Raw genomic sequence first — 16,545 nt, 5'->3', positions numbered from 1 at the left:
TCTCATGACTTTGGTTAAGTGCTTAGGATTAAGCACCTTAATAAAGCATTGGACTGCTTTTGAGCTAATATATGTCATCTCTTCTGATAATAAATGCAAAAAGTTGTTGTAAAATTGTTTTAGAGATGGAATGCCAGTGCAGATCATGGTTTGCTTTTATCTGTGGAGTCTGTGACTGAGATACAGAAATGGTGTGTTACCAACATAACCCAGTTCTGAGCAAGTAATTTTGAGCATCCAATTGAGGTTTGTTTGTCTGAGGGAAGGGTTAAAGTACCATCTGGCACAGTGCAGGACATAGCAGAATCTGAAAGTATCTCCTACACCCTCTCACCACATCTACCTTATGACCATTAGACTCTAACATTACTAGCCATTCTATCTCTTTGTAATAGGATAGTATACCAGTACATACTCTGATGTTATTCTTGGTTGTGGGGATATTTCAGTCCCTAAAACTTAAACTGCACATATACAGTTACTAATTTTTCTGACTACAATTAAGACAGCTTTAGTGACTACAGTGGCCTATGAAACAAGTCGGATCATCAGCTGATAAGGTAATTGTATTATGCTGACTGCAATGATGCCTTAGACGAAGAACAGAAAGGAAGATGTGTGCACGCACACACACAAAACAAAATGAAACAAAAAAGACAATTGACTGAGGAACTGCTATTTGTAAATACGATATTTATGCTGTCTCTTCTACATGACATCCATGTATAGCAAACATGTGAAATATTTATATTCTGAAACTTGCCATGTTTCTAAACAAAAGCATTTTGAATTTGGTTGGGTTCCACATAATTAATTACCTCTGTGGTTTAGTCTCCTCGTCAGATGAAACAGTGTCTGCTTCTTCCAAAACCAGCGGTGGCATAACTCTCTCAGTTATCGTTCCTTTACGTGCCTGACCAAAGACATTCAGATTCGGTGCAAGCCAACTGGAAGGCCTCCTGTGCAGTAAAAAGAGGAACATCAGGATGCAATGCAGGCAACACGATCAGTTTGGTTACCTTTATATATGAGGACACTCAGCAAGTAATGATTATTTTAGGTTTAGCAATCATAAACCTCATGAACCCAAGTAACTGATTACCAGGTTTTGCTCCATGGCTGCATTTTGTACTCAGTATCACACTATTTTATTTATTTTGAATTTGCTAACTGGAATAAAGCACTAATCACATTGGACCGCGGAAAACACTACAGATGCATGGCATATACAGACTGAATGGCAAAATGCAATATATACATATATCATATACAAAATGAATATTACAGTTTGCTTGAGGTTTAAAGGCAGTAGATAAATGACATATACAAAGTGATGGCGAAAATACTTTATATACATGCATTATATGCAGAGTGGAACTCAAAGCTAACATGGTGAGAAAGAATAACAATGAAAAGTAGAGTTGCAGTAAGTTATGTAGAAGGACGATGGGTAGGAAGAGGTTACATTATATGAACAGAGACAGAGCACTTGCATTGTCCTACTGTCTTGTAATGTCCTTTTAGTTTTGATTGGAAACTGGGGTAAGAGGAATGATCTTTAAGAAAGGTCTTGGGTGGGCGCAGTGGTGCTGTTGTTAACGTTGTCATCTCACAGGAAGAGGTTCTTCAGTTCGAATCACAGCTGGGGTGCCTTCTGTGCAAAGTCTGCAAGTCCTCCCTGTGTGGATTTCATCTGGGTACTCCAGTTTCCTCCCACATTTCCAAAGACATGCATCTGGAGCATTTCTCCCCGGGCCTCTGCTGAAAATAGGCTCTGTCCCAGTCAGATTTTCCCAGTAAACAAATGTTAAATAAATAAAAAAGAAAGATAGAGTCCTATTGTTTGGGATCAAAGATTGAGAAAGCATGGTATGTGCAGAGAAGTCTGGTTTGGGAGGTTTAGACGAGAGGTCATGAGGGGTTACGATTTTTAAGGTTGTATATTGGTGCATTTCTGAATAGTCCAGAAGCTAATAAATTATAAAGTAATAGTAAAAAGAAATGTCATAATTCAAAATGTGTCCAAAGCACACTGCTCTCAAAAACACATCTCATTATTCAATGGTTAAAGAAAAAACATGTAAGAAATTATCTTTATAGGTCTGCTGATGCAGTAAGTGCATTTGTTTGCTCATTCAGGATACCATGCTATACATGGATGTCATGTAGAAGAGACAGCATAAATATCGTATTTACAAATAGCAGTTCCTTCATGAGGTGAAAGAATATGGCTTTTGAGATTGAAGCTAACATCAAAAACCTACAGTATTGTATATAACAGGGCTGATTTACACTTACAGTGTGGTACTGCAGCTCATGACCGCAAGGAGCTAGTGACTGCAGTATTGTATACAATAGGACTGATTTACACTTATGGTGTATCACTAAAGTTCGTGGAACCTGACTTTTTGTGATAGATGCTAGTGGCCACAGTACTGTATACAATAGGACTGATTTACATTTACGGTATATCACTGAAGTTCATGGTTCCTAGGTTTTTGTGACAGGTGCTGATGGCCTACAGTATTGTATACAAAGGGAGTGATTTACATTTATGGGGTATAACTGAAGCTTGTGGTCCCTGGTGTTTGGTGAAGTGTTAGTGACTTACAGTACTGGATACAATGGACTTATACTTCTAGTGTAGTACTGAAGCTTATAGTTCCTGGGTTTTTGTGACAGGTGCTAGTGGCAAACAGTATTGTATACATTGGGACTGATTTACAATTATGGCATATTACTGAAGTTCACGGTCCCTAGCTTTTTGTGATAGGTGCTAGTGGCAGTCTGTCCTACCAGGGCATACGGACATTTCATCTAAGATGCTGTCTGTTGGCACCATTTTTCTTCACCAGATCTTTGTTTTCTGAACCAATCTACTCCTGTGCAAGCTGCCTGCAGTTTCTTGACAGTGGTCTTCAGCAATTATCCTTATATGAAACAATGTAATATCATAAGGTTCAGTTTTAAGCTATTCTAGATTATTTTAACTGGTAATTCCATCACTCATTTTCCCCATTTCTGCACATGGGGTTGGAGTGTCACATTAACAGTGACCATCATCTACAGCCAGTGTTCACACCACCAGGTGGTTAGCCCTCATGGGTGATGGGGCCAATAGTTGTGAGCCATAAGTGGCTAATATCTTAATGCACACCTTGTTAGACATTACATACCACACAAAAAAGATATTTTTAGTGATTTACTTTTACTTTCTATATGCTTTCCTAATGTGAAAATACTATCTAACATGTAGTCTAAGTAAAAAAAAAAACTAGTAAATTATTCTCAACAAACCAGGGTTGCATGGTAACAAAGAAAAATTATTTTGCCTCCCACCCACTCCTAAAAAGGGTGCTGCTCTTTAATAGGTTTTAACTTGAACTGCTTCCAGACAAGCAAACCAATTGGTGGGTAACATATAGGTGAACTTTATAAATAGCATGAAGCATGAACTAGGGCTGGTACTCAGTAGAACTGCACACAAATCCCCGTGCTATTCATGCAGACTGATACTTATGAAAAGGTACAATCTCATACTCAGTCATATTTCACTGTGAAGCCACAGCACTCAGTGCATAGACTACAGGTGTAAACGACTCTCACAGGAGCAAATATGATTCAGAAAAGTTATAACAAATATGTATGGGCTGGTCCCAACTACATAAGTTATGTGAACAGAACAATTTACTGGCAATTTGTGTAATATGTCCAACTGCACTACTTCTCCTTCACTGTTGATGTGCTGCTCATCTTACAGAGCTGAGCAACAATATCAGCATGTAACTGAAAAAAAAAAAGCTTTTTTTCCAAGGTCCATGGCAGGAAATGTCCCACCACTTCCTACATCCCCTCTGGTGCATGCAAACCTACCACCACAAGTTTAGTTATCTGCATCAACACATAGAGATTTACCCGAGTTTCTGCCAATGTGAGCTCTCACGCCACTAGTTCCCTTCAATATTATGTTATGTTAATAATCCTAGCTTTGCCATTACGCCTGATGAAAGACAAAGGTTTATGAACTGCTGGGTGATATGACAGAGGGCTACAGTGTAGCTGGGACCAGTATAAGAGATGTTTCATACCTTATCCGGTAGCTGTTCCCTGCTGAGCTGTGCTGCTCTTCTATGTCACACACTGGTTTATTCTGGGACATAGTGTGGATTATACACACTTGTATGTGATTTAAAGATATATGTATTCTTTTTTGCATCAATTGTCATTATTCCAGTCCACGTTTATGACTCATGGTAATGACAGATGGCATACTAAGCATAATGCATTTATGCAAATGTGTACTACTGTTTACGAATCTGAGCACGGCTCCCTATTGGAATGTTGGCACTCAAAATGCCGTGTGCCAAAAAGCTAAAAAAAAAGACTGAAAACCAGGAGAAGAGCGGATTGCAAAAATCACTCTTCTCCTTAAAACTAACTTGTACATATCATCTCTGAGATTGCCATATCTTGGAGAAAAGGGAATATTCTGAGAAATGGCATCTTGGACTTTGTATATAGAAGTCCAATCTTTCAACCATTCAGTCTCCGCATTTTGAGACTCGCTCTAGTGGATCCTGACATTTCAAATGGTTACCTCTGTGCACACATCTACAAAAATGAATGCAGGCTAACTCTGTTTGGTAAAAGCAGCATTGCTGTAATGTTTATGACAACAGTGGCAGTACATGATCTAGTTTACCTTATCCATTCCACCTGGACTTCAAAAGGGGAAACCACAGGTGCTGATTGAGTGCTACTAATACCCGAGGTCCTCCCTGACTACCTCTCATCCTGCTTTTCTCTGCATGAAATGAGCTGGCTAAGGGACAGAATGGGTAGACAGAAGTACAAAGTCAGTGAAGTAGATGCAGTGGTTGATAAACAGGGGAAAGAACTGTTAGAATGTAAGAAGAAAAAAAAAACGCTGGATATTGATGCACAGAATAGATCCCACAGGGACAATGCTTGCATTGTTAACCTGATAGAAGGGTTAGAAGAAGGGAATGTATTAACATTTATATATGACTGGATCTTGGCTTTAGTTACAGACAGTGGTAGACTAGGCCTAGAAAATGACACAGCACACAGAATATGGAGGTTGACTGGGAACAACATCAGGCAAACAGGTATATCCTGATCAAGTTTCCTAGCCATTTAACAAGAGAATGTGTGTGGCTGGAGAAAAGGGTTGAGAGTTAACAGTGCAAAGGTAAAGGTAGTGGATGATTTCTTGGTACTGTTGCACCAACAAAGAGTAAAAATGGATCCAGCCTTGTGGCTTTTAAAGCAGACAGGGGTGGTGAAGGGTGCATTTTGTGCATCCTGCTGTAGTAAAATAAAATGGCAAGACAGGGTTCACATGTGGCACACTGGAGAGGAAGCAATGGTGTGAGAAGGGGAAAGAAGAAAATGTAATTGAGATGTAAGAGATGAGATAAAGAGGAGGTATATGGAGGTTTGTGAAAATGCCAGCAGGATGTAATGCAGGCTGGAAGTGGACAGGAATTGCTGAGGAGGGGGACAGGGAACGATCCCAGAGCAGGGAGTAATGACTCTACCCAGCATCATGACAGAAACCAGAATGGTTGAATCCAGGATCACAGTCAGAATGGAAGGAGATACAATGGCGGAAGATGGTACATGGGACAGGTCACCTATAAAGTACCCAGTTAGCAGGAGGAGGGGGTTGTGGGGCAGCAGAGCTGAGCTGGAGGAAGATAATGCGGAATGGATACATGTGGACAATTATAATAAGATGGAGGGAAAGGGTGAGAAGGAGAGGTTGGTTGTTTCTGAGAAAGGAAGACAGATGTTGGACCATTATTTGACTACCAGAAAGGTGAGAAAAAAGATCAACAGTCTAAGATCCTGCAAGTTGAGCTAGAACCTTTGGCAGTGATAATGTAACTATGGGACTTAAGCAGGAAGGGCCTTTGAGTTAGAATGCTTAACAACTGTGTCTTTTGTCTGCTTTTTCTTATTTTGTGAGCAGGTATTGGCAGTGGAGAATTGACCAGTAGTAGCTGAGCTGGTAATCAAGGAGTTTGACCAGAGGAGTGGCAGAGATGTTACTGTCGAAGAATGTATATCTCCAGTCTGCTATGGATGACGGAAAAGGAAAGGAATTGCATGTGCCAGAAATGCTGGTTGGTCATGAAGGTACTCCATACATAGCAAGGTGGGGGCATAGTGAAGGTGGGGGCAAATATTAGTCAGAAAAAAAGACAGGTGGGATATTTTTACAACTGCAAGAATCAGAGGCGAATAGAAGAAAGAAGAGGAATCTACATGCTTTTTTTAAATAGGCAGGGATGGAATGTGTGCAAAAAGAGACAAGATAATCAGTTACATTAGTAAGACATTGGAGAAGTTGTCTGGGGGACAAGAGCATAGAAGGAGGTTCAGGGAAGTGGAAATGGCTGATAGTAGAGTCATGTTATGTCCCCAGAGCAGATGGAGGGGCTGGATGGCAATGATTCAGGAGTTGAGGAAGAACAGGGAAAGAATGATTTAGATGGGAGGTTTTAATATTGTTCTCGATTCAGAATCGGTTATGATGCATAGGATCATAGAATTTCATGTTAACAGCTAGAGGAAGATACTTATGGAGTCTATAACAAGAAAAATAACCAGAGATCCTGTACATGTTTTAGAGATATTTTGTACATTTTATGAAAATGTGTAATATGGAAATCAAGAAACAGCAAAAATGGAAATATTTCTTGAAGATGTAAGTTTGCCAAGGTTAGAAGTAGCTGAATCTCAACAATTAATAGTTAAGATAGGAGGAGGCAAGATAAAAACGATGAGTATAATCAATCTACAAGAAAATCTCCAGGAACAGATGGTATTCCTGTGGAAGTCTGGAAGCTAGGAGGGAAGAAAGTGATAAAGATCTGGAAGATTTTAACAGTATTTTAAAAGGAGCAGAAGCACCAACTTCCTGGAAGAATGTGGTGATGTCTGTAATACCTAAAGATAGTAAATACCCATCATCTTCATATAGGTCCATTCCAATTTGAAACCATGATTATAAAGTGCTCATTTCTACAATAGCTAAAAGAATGGCAAAGGTGTTGCCAACATTTATAGATATGAATTAATGAAGTTTTGTGGAGGAGAGGCAAACATCTAAAAACATTAATAGAACAATGATGATCCAGAGGGAAGCAGAATGTAAGAAAGTACTCCTGTTGTTTCTGGATCTTGATCAAAGCATTTGACAGAGTAAGCTATAATTTTATGAGTAGGCAATGAAAGCCTTTACACTTCCTTATACGATAATACAGTTAATTAAGAGGATATATGAAAGGTTGGAGGCAAAAATTAATGTGGGAGGGTTCCTCTCTGGCACTCTGAACAGATGATCTAGGCAGGGGTGTCCTCTTTGCCCTTTACTTATGTTATACTTAGAGCCATCAGCAAAGAAAATGAGCTCAGAAATTCAAAGATATAATCGGTATGATAATCAAGAAAAGTTGGCTTTATTAGTAGATATTATTTTGTACCTGATCAAACCAGAAAAGGACACCTCAGTGCCGTGGAACATTTTAAGACCGATCCAAGTCTTTTTGGGATATAAAATTAATGAAGATAAAACCAAAGCTTTAGCTGTAAACTATGTACTCAAACATGAATTGGTTAAGCAATACCCATATTTATAGGGACATGATAAAATTAAGTATTTAAGAGAATGAATTAAAAAGGATTCTGTTATGGCAGCTAAGGGTAAGGGGGAGCAGACTAAACAAAAGATAATACAAAAACTGAGAAAATGGAAGTTGTTGCTTTCAGATACGGCTAGCAAGATACAAGCAGTGAAAATGTTTTTAGTCCCTTTAGTTTTATATTAAGGTCAGGCATATTTTTATCAACTAGAGGAGAAGTTATGGACAGTAATTAATAAAAAGTTAAAGGATTTTATCTGGGAGGGAAAAGGGCAATGGTCATGTGGGATAAGCTGATTTTTCCAATAGAACAAAGTGATTTAGGGCTTATTTTAGAGCTACACATTTAAGACTAGTATACAAAACAGAAGCAGAAAGCTGTAATTCAAAGTGGAAAGGGATAATGATGAAGTGGGTGGAAACTCCTCCCACATACTCACACTTATCTTCCTTAAGATGGCTTACATCACTAATACACTGCAACACATAGAATTCCTTTTATTCATTTTCATCTGCACTGCTCTTCGAGGCCTACTATTCCATAAAGCCTCTGTATACACCACCTTAAGCCCTCTTCCACAATCATCTAGCACTCACACCCTACCAGTAGCAGATAATAATAGTTACTCTGACATCTCTCCTTCTTTAATCTTAACTCATACCACTACTCTCACCCAAACAAAACTTCTCTATATCAAATCCAAACTCTGCCTCTCACAATACCCCGTACCCCTCTCTAAGAACAATCATGCCCTTACTATAATTCACTGTCTCTTCTCACTTACTAAATGTGAGGGCATCCACTCCAACCCCGGCCCAAACCATCCTCAAAAATATAACGCAAACCCAAAACAACACCAATTACACTTTATAACAATAAACATTCATAGCATCTGTAATAAAATTTCTGAATTTCATACTTGGCTAACTACCCACACCCCAACTATTGTCGCAGTAACTGAAACATGGCTAAAGCCACATATTTCAGATACTGAAATTCTCCCCCCAGGCTACAACATAATTTGTTCTGACAGGCTCAACAGAAAGGGTGGCGGTGTTGCATTAATATATCAAAACTCCCTAAATCTCACTTCTTACCCCAAAGCAGTCCCTATCTTTCAAAACTTAGAATTTCTCCTAACAACTTTTCAAATAAACAACAATAAAAACCTAACTATCGCAGTAGTCTATTTCCCCCAGACCAGAACATTCCCATTTTAGAGGAATTTCTATCATGGATAAACCTAAACATATCAAATGAAACTATAATCTTAGGAGATACAAATATTAATTGGCAAAATCTTGCCTCCAACTCCCCAGCCAACAGCATACATTTACACAGCTTTATTCAGCTAATCAAAACTCCCATCCATGGCCTATCTACAGGATCAGAATCTATCTTAGATTGGATATTAATTACCCACCCCCACAATTACTCAAACTCTGGTACCCTACCCAACATACTAAGTGACCACCTCCCAGCATACACCCACAGGACTCACCCTTATATAGTCAATACACACTCCTATAAAACAGCCAGAAATCTCACCCACTTTGACCAAAATAAATTCTCAAACATTCTAAAAACCCATAACTGGCTCCCACTAAAAACTCTCCCCCTAGATGAGGCAGTTAATTACTTTAATAAGCTCTTCTTGGATACTCTTAATAGCTTAGCCCCCATATGGATCAAGCGAACAAAAGTGAATCACAACCCATGACTAACAAAACTGACCAAACAATGCATCCTTCATAGAGACAAGGCATGGAAAACTTGGCAAAAAGAAAGAACACAACAAAATAAAAATTCATTTCAAACAACTAAGAAACAGAGCCAAGAAGCTAGTAATACAAGATAAAAGAAAACTATTTCTCCTCTAAGCTAACAATCTTACAAAATAATCTAAATGAAATTCTGGAAGGCAGTCTCCACCCTTCTCAACCCACTCTACAGAATCCCTCTCCTGCACCTGATAAGATCCCTAACCAAATTTCCCATGACTTTAATACCCACTTTATTACCACCATCCAAAAATTAATCAAAGACTCCTCAAAATGCCCAAACCAATACTCCCAGAATACTAATACTCCCAGAAGACTAATAATCTCATACAAAATGACAATGTACCACTCATTCCCGACAAAAATTCCAATTTCCAATCCTTTGGCAACTCATTCATTTTCTATACAACTAGTACCCACATCTCTCATATGTAAACTATAAAAAAAACTCAAACCATGCTCTCTTTCCGCAGACAAGCTTCCCCCAGAATATTTACAACTAGCAGCAAATGCAATTGCATATCCAGTTAGTATTCTTATAAACCACTCTCTTGCAGAAGGATACCTTCCACATCTATGGAAAAAATCTATTATTACTCCACTACATAAAGGCGGAAACTCTCACAACCTCTCAAACTATCGCCCATCTCTATACTTTCCCCACTATCCAAAATCCTTGAGAAGTGTGTACACACACAATTACTCAAGTACTTCATTGATAATAATCTTCTGTCTCCCATGCAACATGGCTTCCGCCCAGAGCACAGCCCTGCTTTCATTCACCGATACTGTCAACAAAGCCTTAGATACAAGTCACCCCACTTAGTAACCCTATTGGATCTAAGGCTTTTGACACAGTATCACATACTAAACTTCTGATCCAGTTATCAAAACTTGGCTGTGTCCCCAAATCCCTCAACTGGTTTACATTATACCTAAACAATAGACAAGAATCTGTAAAGTGGCATAACATCCAATCTGATTATCTATCAAACAACATAGGAGTCCCACAGTGTTCCATTCTGGGACCATTACTCTTCAACATCTTTATTAATGACCTCCACAAAGTCTCTCAGCTAAGTAAAATTATCCAATATGCTGATAATTCGACAATATTCTCTACTTCAAACAATTTCTCTGACCTCCTCACAGTTACTCAAAATGTTTTTACAGAGACTGAATCATGGCTAAACAATTTACAACTGCTACTAAACGCCAAAAATAAAATCTTCTATTATTCTCTTCAAAACCACCAGATATAGATTCAAAATCTTATCTAAAGATGGAAGTGAAATAGTAAAATCTGCCAAATTACTAGGCATTACAATTGAAGACAAACTCACCTTTGAAACACACATTCTCAACAGAATAAAGAAAACACACTTTAAACTTGGCAAACTTTATCATCATAAACTTTACATGGACAAAAACACCAAAACAAAAGTGGCAAATACCTTACTCATCCCTGCTCTACTTTATGGTAGTGCCATCTTTACTAACCTTCATTCATCCCTCAGCAATAAACTTCAATCTTGTTACTATAAAATAGCTAACTTCACCTCAGGAAAGCCTAACCGCTCACACCACTGCCAAGCAATCTCTGAACTGAACTGGTTGGATTTCCCAAACTATTTTTGCTATACCCAACTAATGCTAGCCCATAAACTAATTTATTAACCAAATATGTGCCCAGCACTCTCATCAATACTACAAACTTATATTCCTTCAAGTACCCTAAGATCCTCCAACAAATTGCTACTAACTGTAACCAAGCCCAACAAAAGAGCCGGACAATGCTTGTTCTCCCATAGCATTGCTAAAAAATGGAACTCCTTACCCTTCCATATTACCCAAATAGACTGTATAAAGACATACAAAGTAGCATTAAAAACTTACTTGCTACATAACCTCAAATGCCAATGCAAATCAAACAAACCACCATAAAACCTTCACTACTTATTTCTAACCCAGTTCCATAGTTCAAAATGACTTTTACCCTGACAGCAACACAGCTATGTTACCGCTATAACTGTTCAGCAAGAACTGCCATGTTTTTTTCATGCAATGCCATAAAGAAACAACTCAAGCTTTGCACTATACTACCAACTGTCATGTAAGTTTATATGTTCTCATACATACTAAGTTTTATATTGTCTATGTATTCTACTTTTATACATTTTTAAAATAATTTGCATATTTCCACTTTTAAAAAAAAGTTTTGTCAAGTGTCTATATTTTAATTGACTGTATTAATTGTGGAGCTTTTCTCCCTGAGCCTCCACTGAAAATGGGTTCCTGACCCAGTGGACTTTCCCGGTCAACAAATGTCGATAAATAAATAAATAAATACATTTCAGGAAAAAAAGGAGTGAGTGGGACTTTGGGTGTAGATCCATAAGGAGAATAACAACAGCCATACAGAATATTACGTTGATAAAGCAGCAGAAAGTATTGTAAGCATATCTCCCAACTGTCCAGATTTTCACAAAATGTCCAGATGTTTGCCTCATATTTTTGGTCTTTTTCGCATAAAATTTGAGGTTTTCTGGCAAATCACAGAGCATTGAATTCACTAAATAATGACATACATTTGAGTTTCAGACCTTATATCCTTCAGACAATGCATGCTAAAACAAATCGTGTTGTTCTAGCTACTTTCTAAGTTTATAAGAGCAATATTTAAAATCTATTCATATTTTGGGGACTTTTGTTCCCACCCATTATTTTAGGCTTTGTCCAGACTTCTTGTTCTAAGAGGTTGAGAGGTATGATTCTAAGAACTAAGCCAACATAAGAATGGAGAAAGATTTTGCTGACAGGGATGATTGCAATTAGGGGTACGGAAAAAAGGCAAGAGAGGGCTGGAATTTACTAGGGAAAACTGGCAAAGTAACCAAGGTACTGGGAGCAAATAACTAGGAGGGAAAGATAATACAATGGGAAGAGGGCAAGAAGGCATTTGGACTGCAGGATAGAGACTGCCTTCCCTCTCATGGACTGATAGGCAAACAGAAGTGGATAGGAGAATCCTAAGTGAAAGACCTGCTCTCAGAGCTTTTAGTTCAATCTAGAACAGCAACAGCTGTTAAAGACACATCAGCAATCTTTGGATGGTCAGTTTTTACAAGGATGCCAACCTTGTGGAAATTGTAGTTTTTGCAAATATGTTTGCAAAACTAAGCATTTTTCATCAAAAAATACCTTGAAAGTTTTTGAGACTTACACTTTTGGCAATTGCAACTCTTTCTGGATTATATATTTAGCTACATGCACATGTTCTGCCTTTTATGTGGGTCAGACTTCTCATCTCTTTAAACTAAGGATTTCAGAATAACTAAGTGACATTAGATGTGCTTGTTCATTCAATGTCTTATTTAAACACACCACCAAACACAATACTGCTAAATTTAATGTTGTTATTATAGATAGGATAACATTAGATAGAAGAAACAAATCTGGGTGGCATAATATATTAAACAAAAACGAGAAAAATTAGATTATTAGGTTAGGGGGCCTATTTTCACCAGGGTTAATGATCAGTTATGAGCTACCTAATACTATACATCCTTTGGTATTTAAATGCAGAAAGTTTGTACTTTAGATGGCACTGATGAAGGCAGTTATGCTGAAACCAGTATGATAACTTATTTTTCCCAATTTTAGGTTATGGCATTTTTTTCTATGGATTTCATCATATAATATGGCATCATTTTCAGAAGAATGGTTTCTTCAATAAGCTTGGCAGACACAAAGGAAATAAGCACCTAGAAAAAATGGAAAAGTAAAAGGGCTGTGTTGTGGGCACATGTATATTTAGAAACTGGTTGTTTAAGGGGAGAATCCTTATATCAGGGGATGCAGGGAGCTTCCCCTGTAAATACTACTGCTTTTATATACTTAGCAACTTTTAGCAGCAACTGTTTGGTAGTGTTATATGTTTTAGCTTTGGTTTTTCACAACTTAACTAAGTGAGATGGAATTAATTATAGTACAATTATTTATTTGAAAGAATATGTTTGCTGATGAGTTTAACAGTTAACATATTAATTCAAATGACTAACTACTGTAAAATATCCATTCAAAAGCCTGAACCACTTCCTGTAAATATTCTATAGAGAACTGCAATTTTGCTGTAAAAAAGAAGGGGATAATGTCTTGATTATGGTTTAGCTGACCAGAGTTTGAGTAGCTGCTTGGATAATAGAAGTATCAGAAAGGGGAGGACAGAAGTGAATAACATCTGCAGGCTTGCCCATCCAGATGGTGGGGTGGGTTCTGTTTGGCAGATGACCACCATGTAAGTGAAGGCTATCACTGCACCAAATAGCCTGGAACAAAGATGTGGACATGGCAGTCCCAAACTATCAACTGTAGTCCTCATTAGCATATGGGTAAAAGCAGGCAGATTCACAAAGAGGGAGTAGGATACCTCACAGTGACATGGACATTCATGTTGGATACCATAAGAGGGGTTAGGGTCTTAATTAGAAATGCCCTCACTGTCAGGATGCCAGCAAAAGCACAAACCACTTCCATGGCTGCTTGAGTGAAAGCTATCACTAGTCAGCTCTTGCTCTCATAATGGGACACCCCAGTGGTGAGGGAATAAACTGGCTCAAGAATGATAGGGGTACGTCTGACATGAAGGAAATAAGCACCTAGAAAAAATGGAAAGCTAAAGTAAAAGGCCTGTGCTGTGGGCACAGTTCTTACACTGTAAAATATGGGAAATGGTGCTATTTTACTGAAAAGAAATGCTAGGAATGGTAAGCGTGCTGTTTTAAATTTACATATCCAGTCCTTAACCATAGCCTGATCATCAGTCCAGTCCAGGACTACCATGATTGAATTCAACCTTCTTGAATGAGCACAGAAACTCGGCAAGACTTCTTTGCAGCATGTCCTAACCTCTAATAAACTCTTCCTAAATAAATTGCGAAGTTAAGACTATCCTTAGCTTAGCAGAGAGCCAGAACAATGAATACTGGACACTAACTGGGTAGATGCAATCCTACACACACTGTGACTTTCTCACAGCATTCCATTCATAAAATACAGGCTTCCTAGAAAGGATGCAGAAAAGGGTTCAGAATAACAGCAGTGGCTGTTTTATTTTTGAAATCAAAGTATTAGCAGCTAAATAAATGCAGATCATCTCATATCTGTGGCTACCTCAAGTTATTCAAACAGTGCTCCATCTAACCGCACAGCTGTCACCTTGTAGTCCTGCTGATTTAATTATTTTAAATGCATGCAATACACCACAACAGACTGTTTTTAGACAGAGTAGAGTGAAACTAGCCTTTAGTCAGTATTTTGTAAAGCTCTTGCATAGCTTTTAGGGGTTCTCATACACTACAATAAGGAAGCAATGCGTGTGGAAATATGGACTACACTGGTAAGGATCTGTATTAATTGGTTCATACTACCACAATTATTCTTTTGTGTCAGGACCATGTAAAAATTGTAATCAAAGTAGACAAATATACTGCAAAATGAAACCTCTCAACAAGAATCTCACAAAATATGTATACTGTTTCAGTTTACCAAGTAAGCTATATTTAAACCTTTGTGATGTTGGCAGGGGGGTGTGTGTGTGTGTGTGTATATATATATATATATATATATATATATATATATATAGTAGAAATGTATGCTCATCTTAGGTATGACTATCATTCATTTCCCCTCATGTTTTACTTTGTAAGTCTCTAGGGTGCAACATACTTTCCAACAGGCAAATCTTTAATTGATTAGTATTTATTACCAGGAATAAAATAACCCTCAACACTTTTAAAATATTCTTTTTTCTTTCTAAAAAAGTCCATTTTCTTCTCTACTTTTGTCCAGCATGCCATCTAAAATTAGTTCAACCCTTGTACAAATGTTTTTACTCATCAGCCCACAAGCCAGAACTACTCTAACTGGTATTGTACTATATATATATTGATAGAACTCATACTTTCAAAATAAGTCAGAGAATGTGTACAGGTACCCCAGATATTGCCATATTTTAACATTTTTGGATCAAATTTCCCCAACAGTACTTCTGTAGCTTCTTCACATGGGTTATACCAATTACACAGTGCCTTTCTAGTTAATTTAGCAACTCATCAAACCAATACATTGACAAGTATGGTTCATGAAGAGATCATGTGACATAAAAATACTGAAATATGCCAAAGTCGTCAAGGCATGTGGTATCTGTCAACACATGATCATTACTTTGACTATTTCTGATAGTTTGACAAACTTCAAAATCACATTTCTTGGCATAACCTCATGAAGGTCAGAGCAGTAGCAGTTGTGTTTGAAATACAATAATAAATGTGTTTTCTGTATCTTAGAACTATGTCATCTTCAAAGAGGTTACTTTACTTCAATAGCAAATTGAAAAATGTATTTCAAAAGTATCCTTCAGTATCATATGTCAGAATGCCCTGCGTGATGAAATAAAATCTAAAAAGAACATACAGCCCTTCTTGTGCAATTGGGTGCATATCCTATCCCGATTCAAGCCATACGTCTACCCCTGTACCATATCTATTGCTTCTTCCAGCAAAGGCCGAAGCTAAAAATAAGATCTGACAAGGCCTTTCTTCATACTTATAAATTCAAATGATATAAATTAATAATATAAATCTGCAGGAATCCTAAATGTCTATCACACCAGAGCTGTAAATGGAACCAAGTACTCAGTAAACAAGACAACTTGTTTAGCCCCTGTATGGTACAGTGTACCAACTGCAGAATATAATAAGAAGCAACACATGACATCGTAGGTGACCTGCTCCAGTCACAGTTTGTTCCTTTAGTATAACCTAATCCAAACGTGGTGCCCCCAATAAACACACTTTTATTAAAACAGTGCACTGCACTATGAATTATGCTGTGTTTGGAAATGTGGTAGTAGGGGATTACATCTACCATTACCACAACTGGAAAACCAGAACCTTAGGAGAATAAAATTACTTTAAAAAGAGCACGTGATAATGATTTTTACTTATTACAGCTTGAAGTCCTGATCTAATTAATGTGGAGTTTTCTGGGCATATCTTTACAATTAAAAAAAAAATGAAAAAAAAAAAAAAAC

General features: G+C 37.7%; 1 protein-coding gene across 2 annotated transcripts in view; it reads right to left on the bottom strand.

Moving 5' to 3' along the window:
* Nucleotides 1-16,545, bottom strand: part of RUSC1 (RUN and SH3 domain containing 1) — a 539,195-nt gene that overhangs the window by 36,576 nt on the left and 486,074 nt on the right. For both annotated transcript variants that reach the window (XM_044080219.1, XM_044080220.1), the window contains one exon: nt 819-959. In XM_044080219.1, the coding sequence (XP_043936154.1) occupies nt 819-959 (141 nt within the window). The remainder of the gene's footprint in view (nt 1-818; nt 960-16,545) is intronic.

This window comes from Protopterus annectens, chromosome 8.part0 (assembly GCF_019279795.1).
Source record: "Protopterus annectens isolate FY-2018-M chromosome 8.part0, PAN1.0, whole genome shotgun sequence".
NCBI classification, from domain to species: Eukaryota; Metazoa; Chordata; order Ceratodontiformes; family Protopteridae; genus Protopterus; species Protopterus annectens.
Note: the sequence above shows the minus strand (reverse complement) of the source record. Positions and strands in the feature narration are given on the sequence as shown.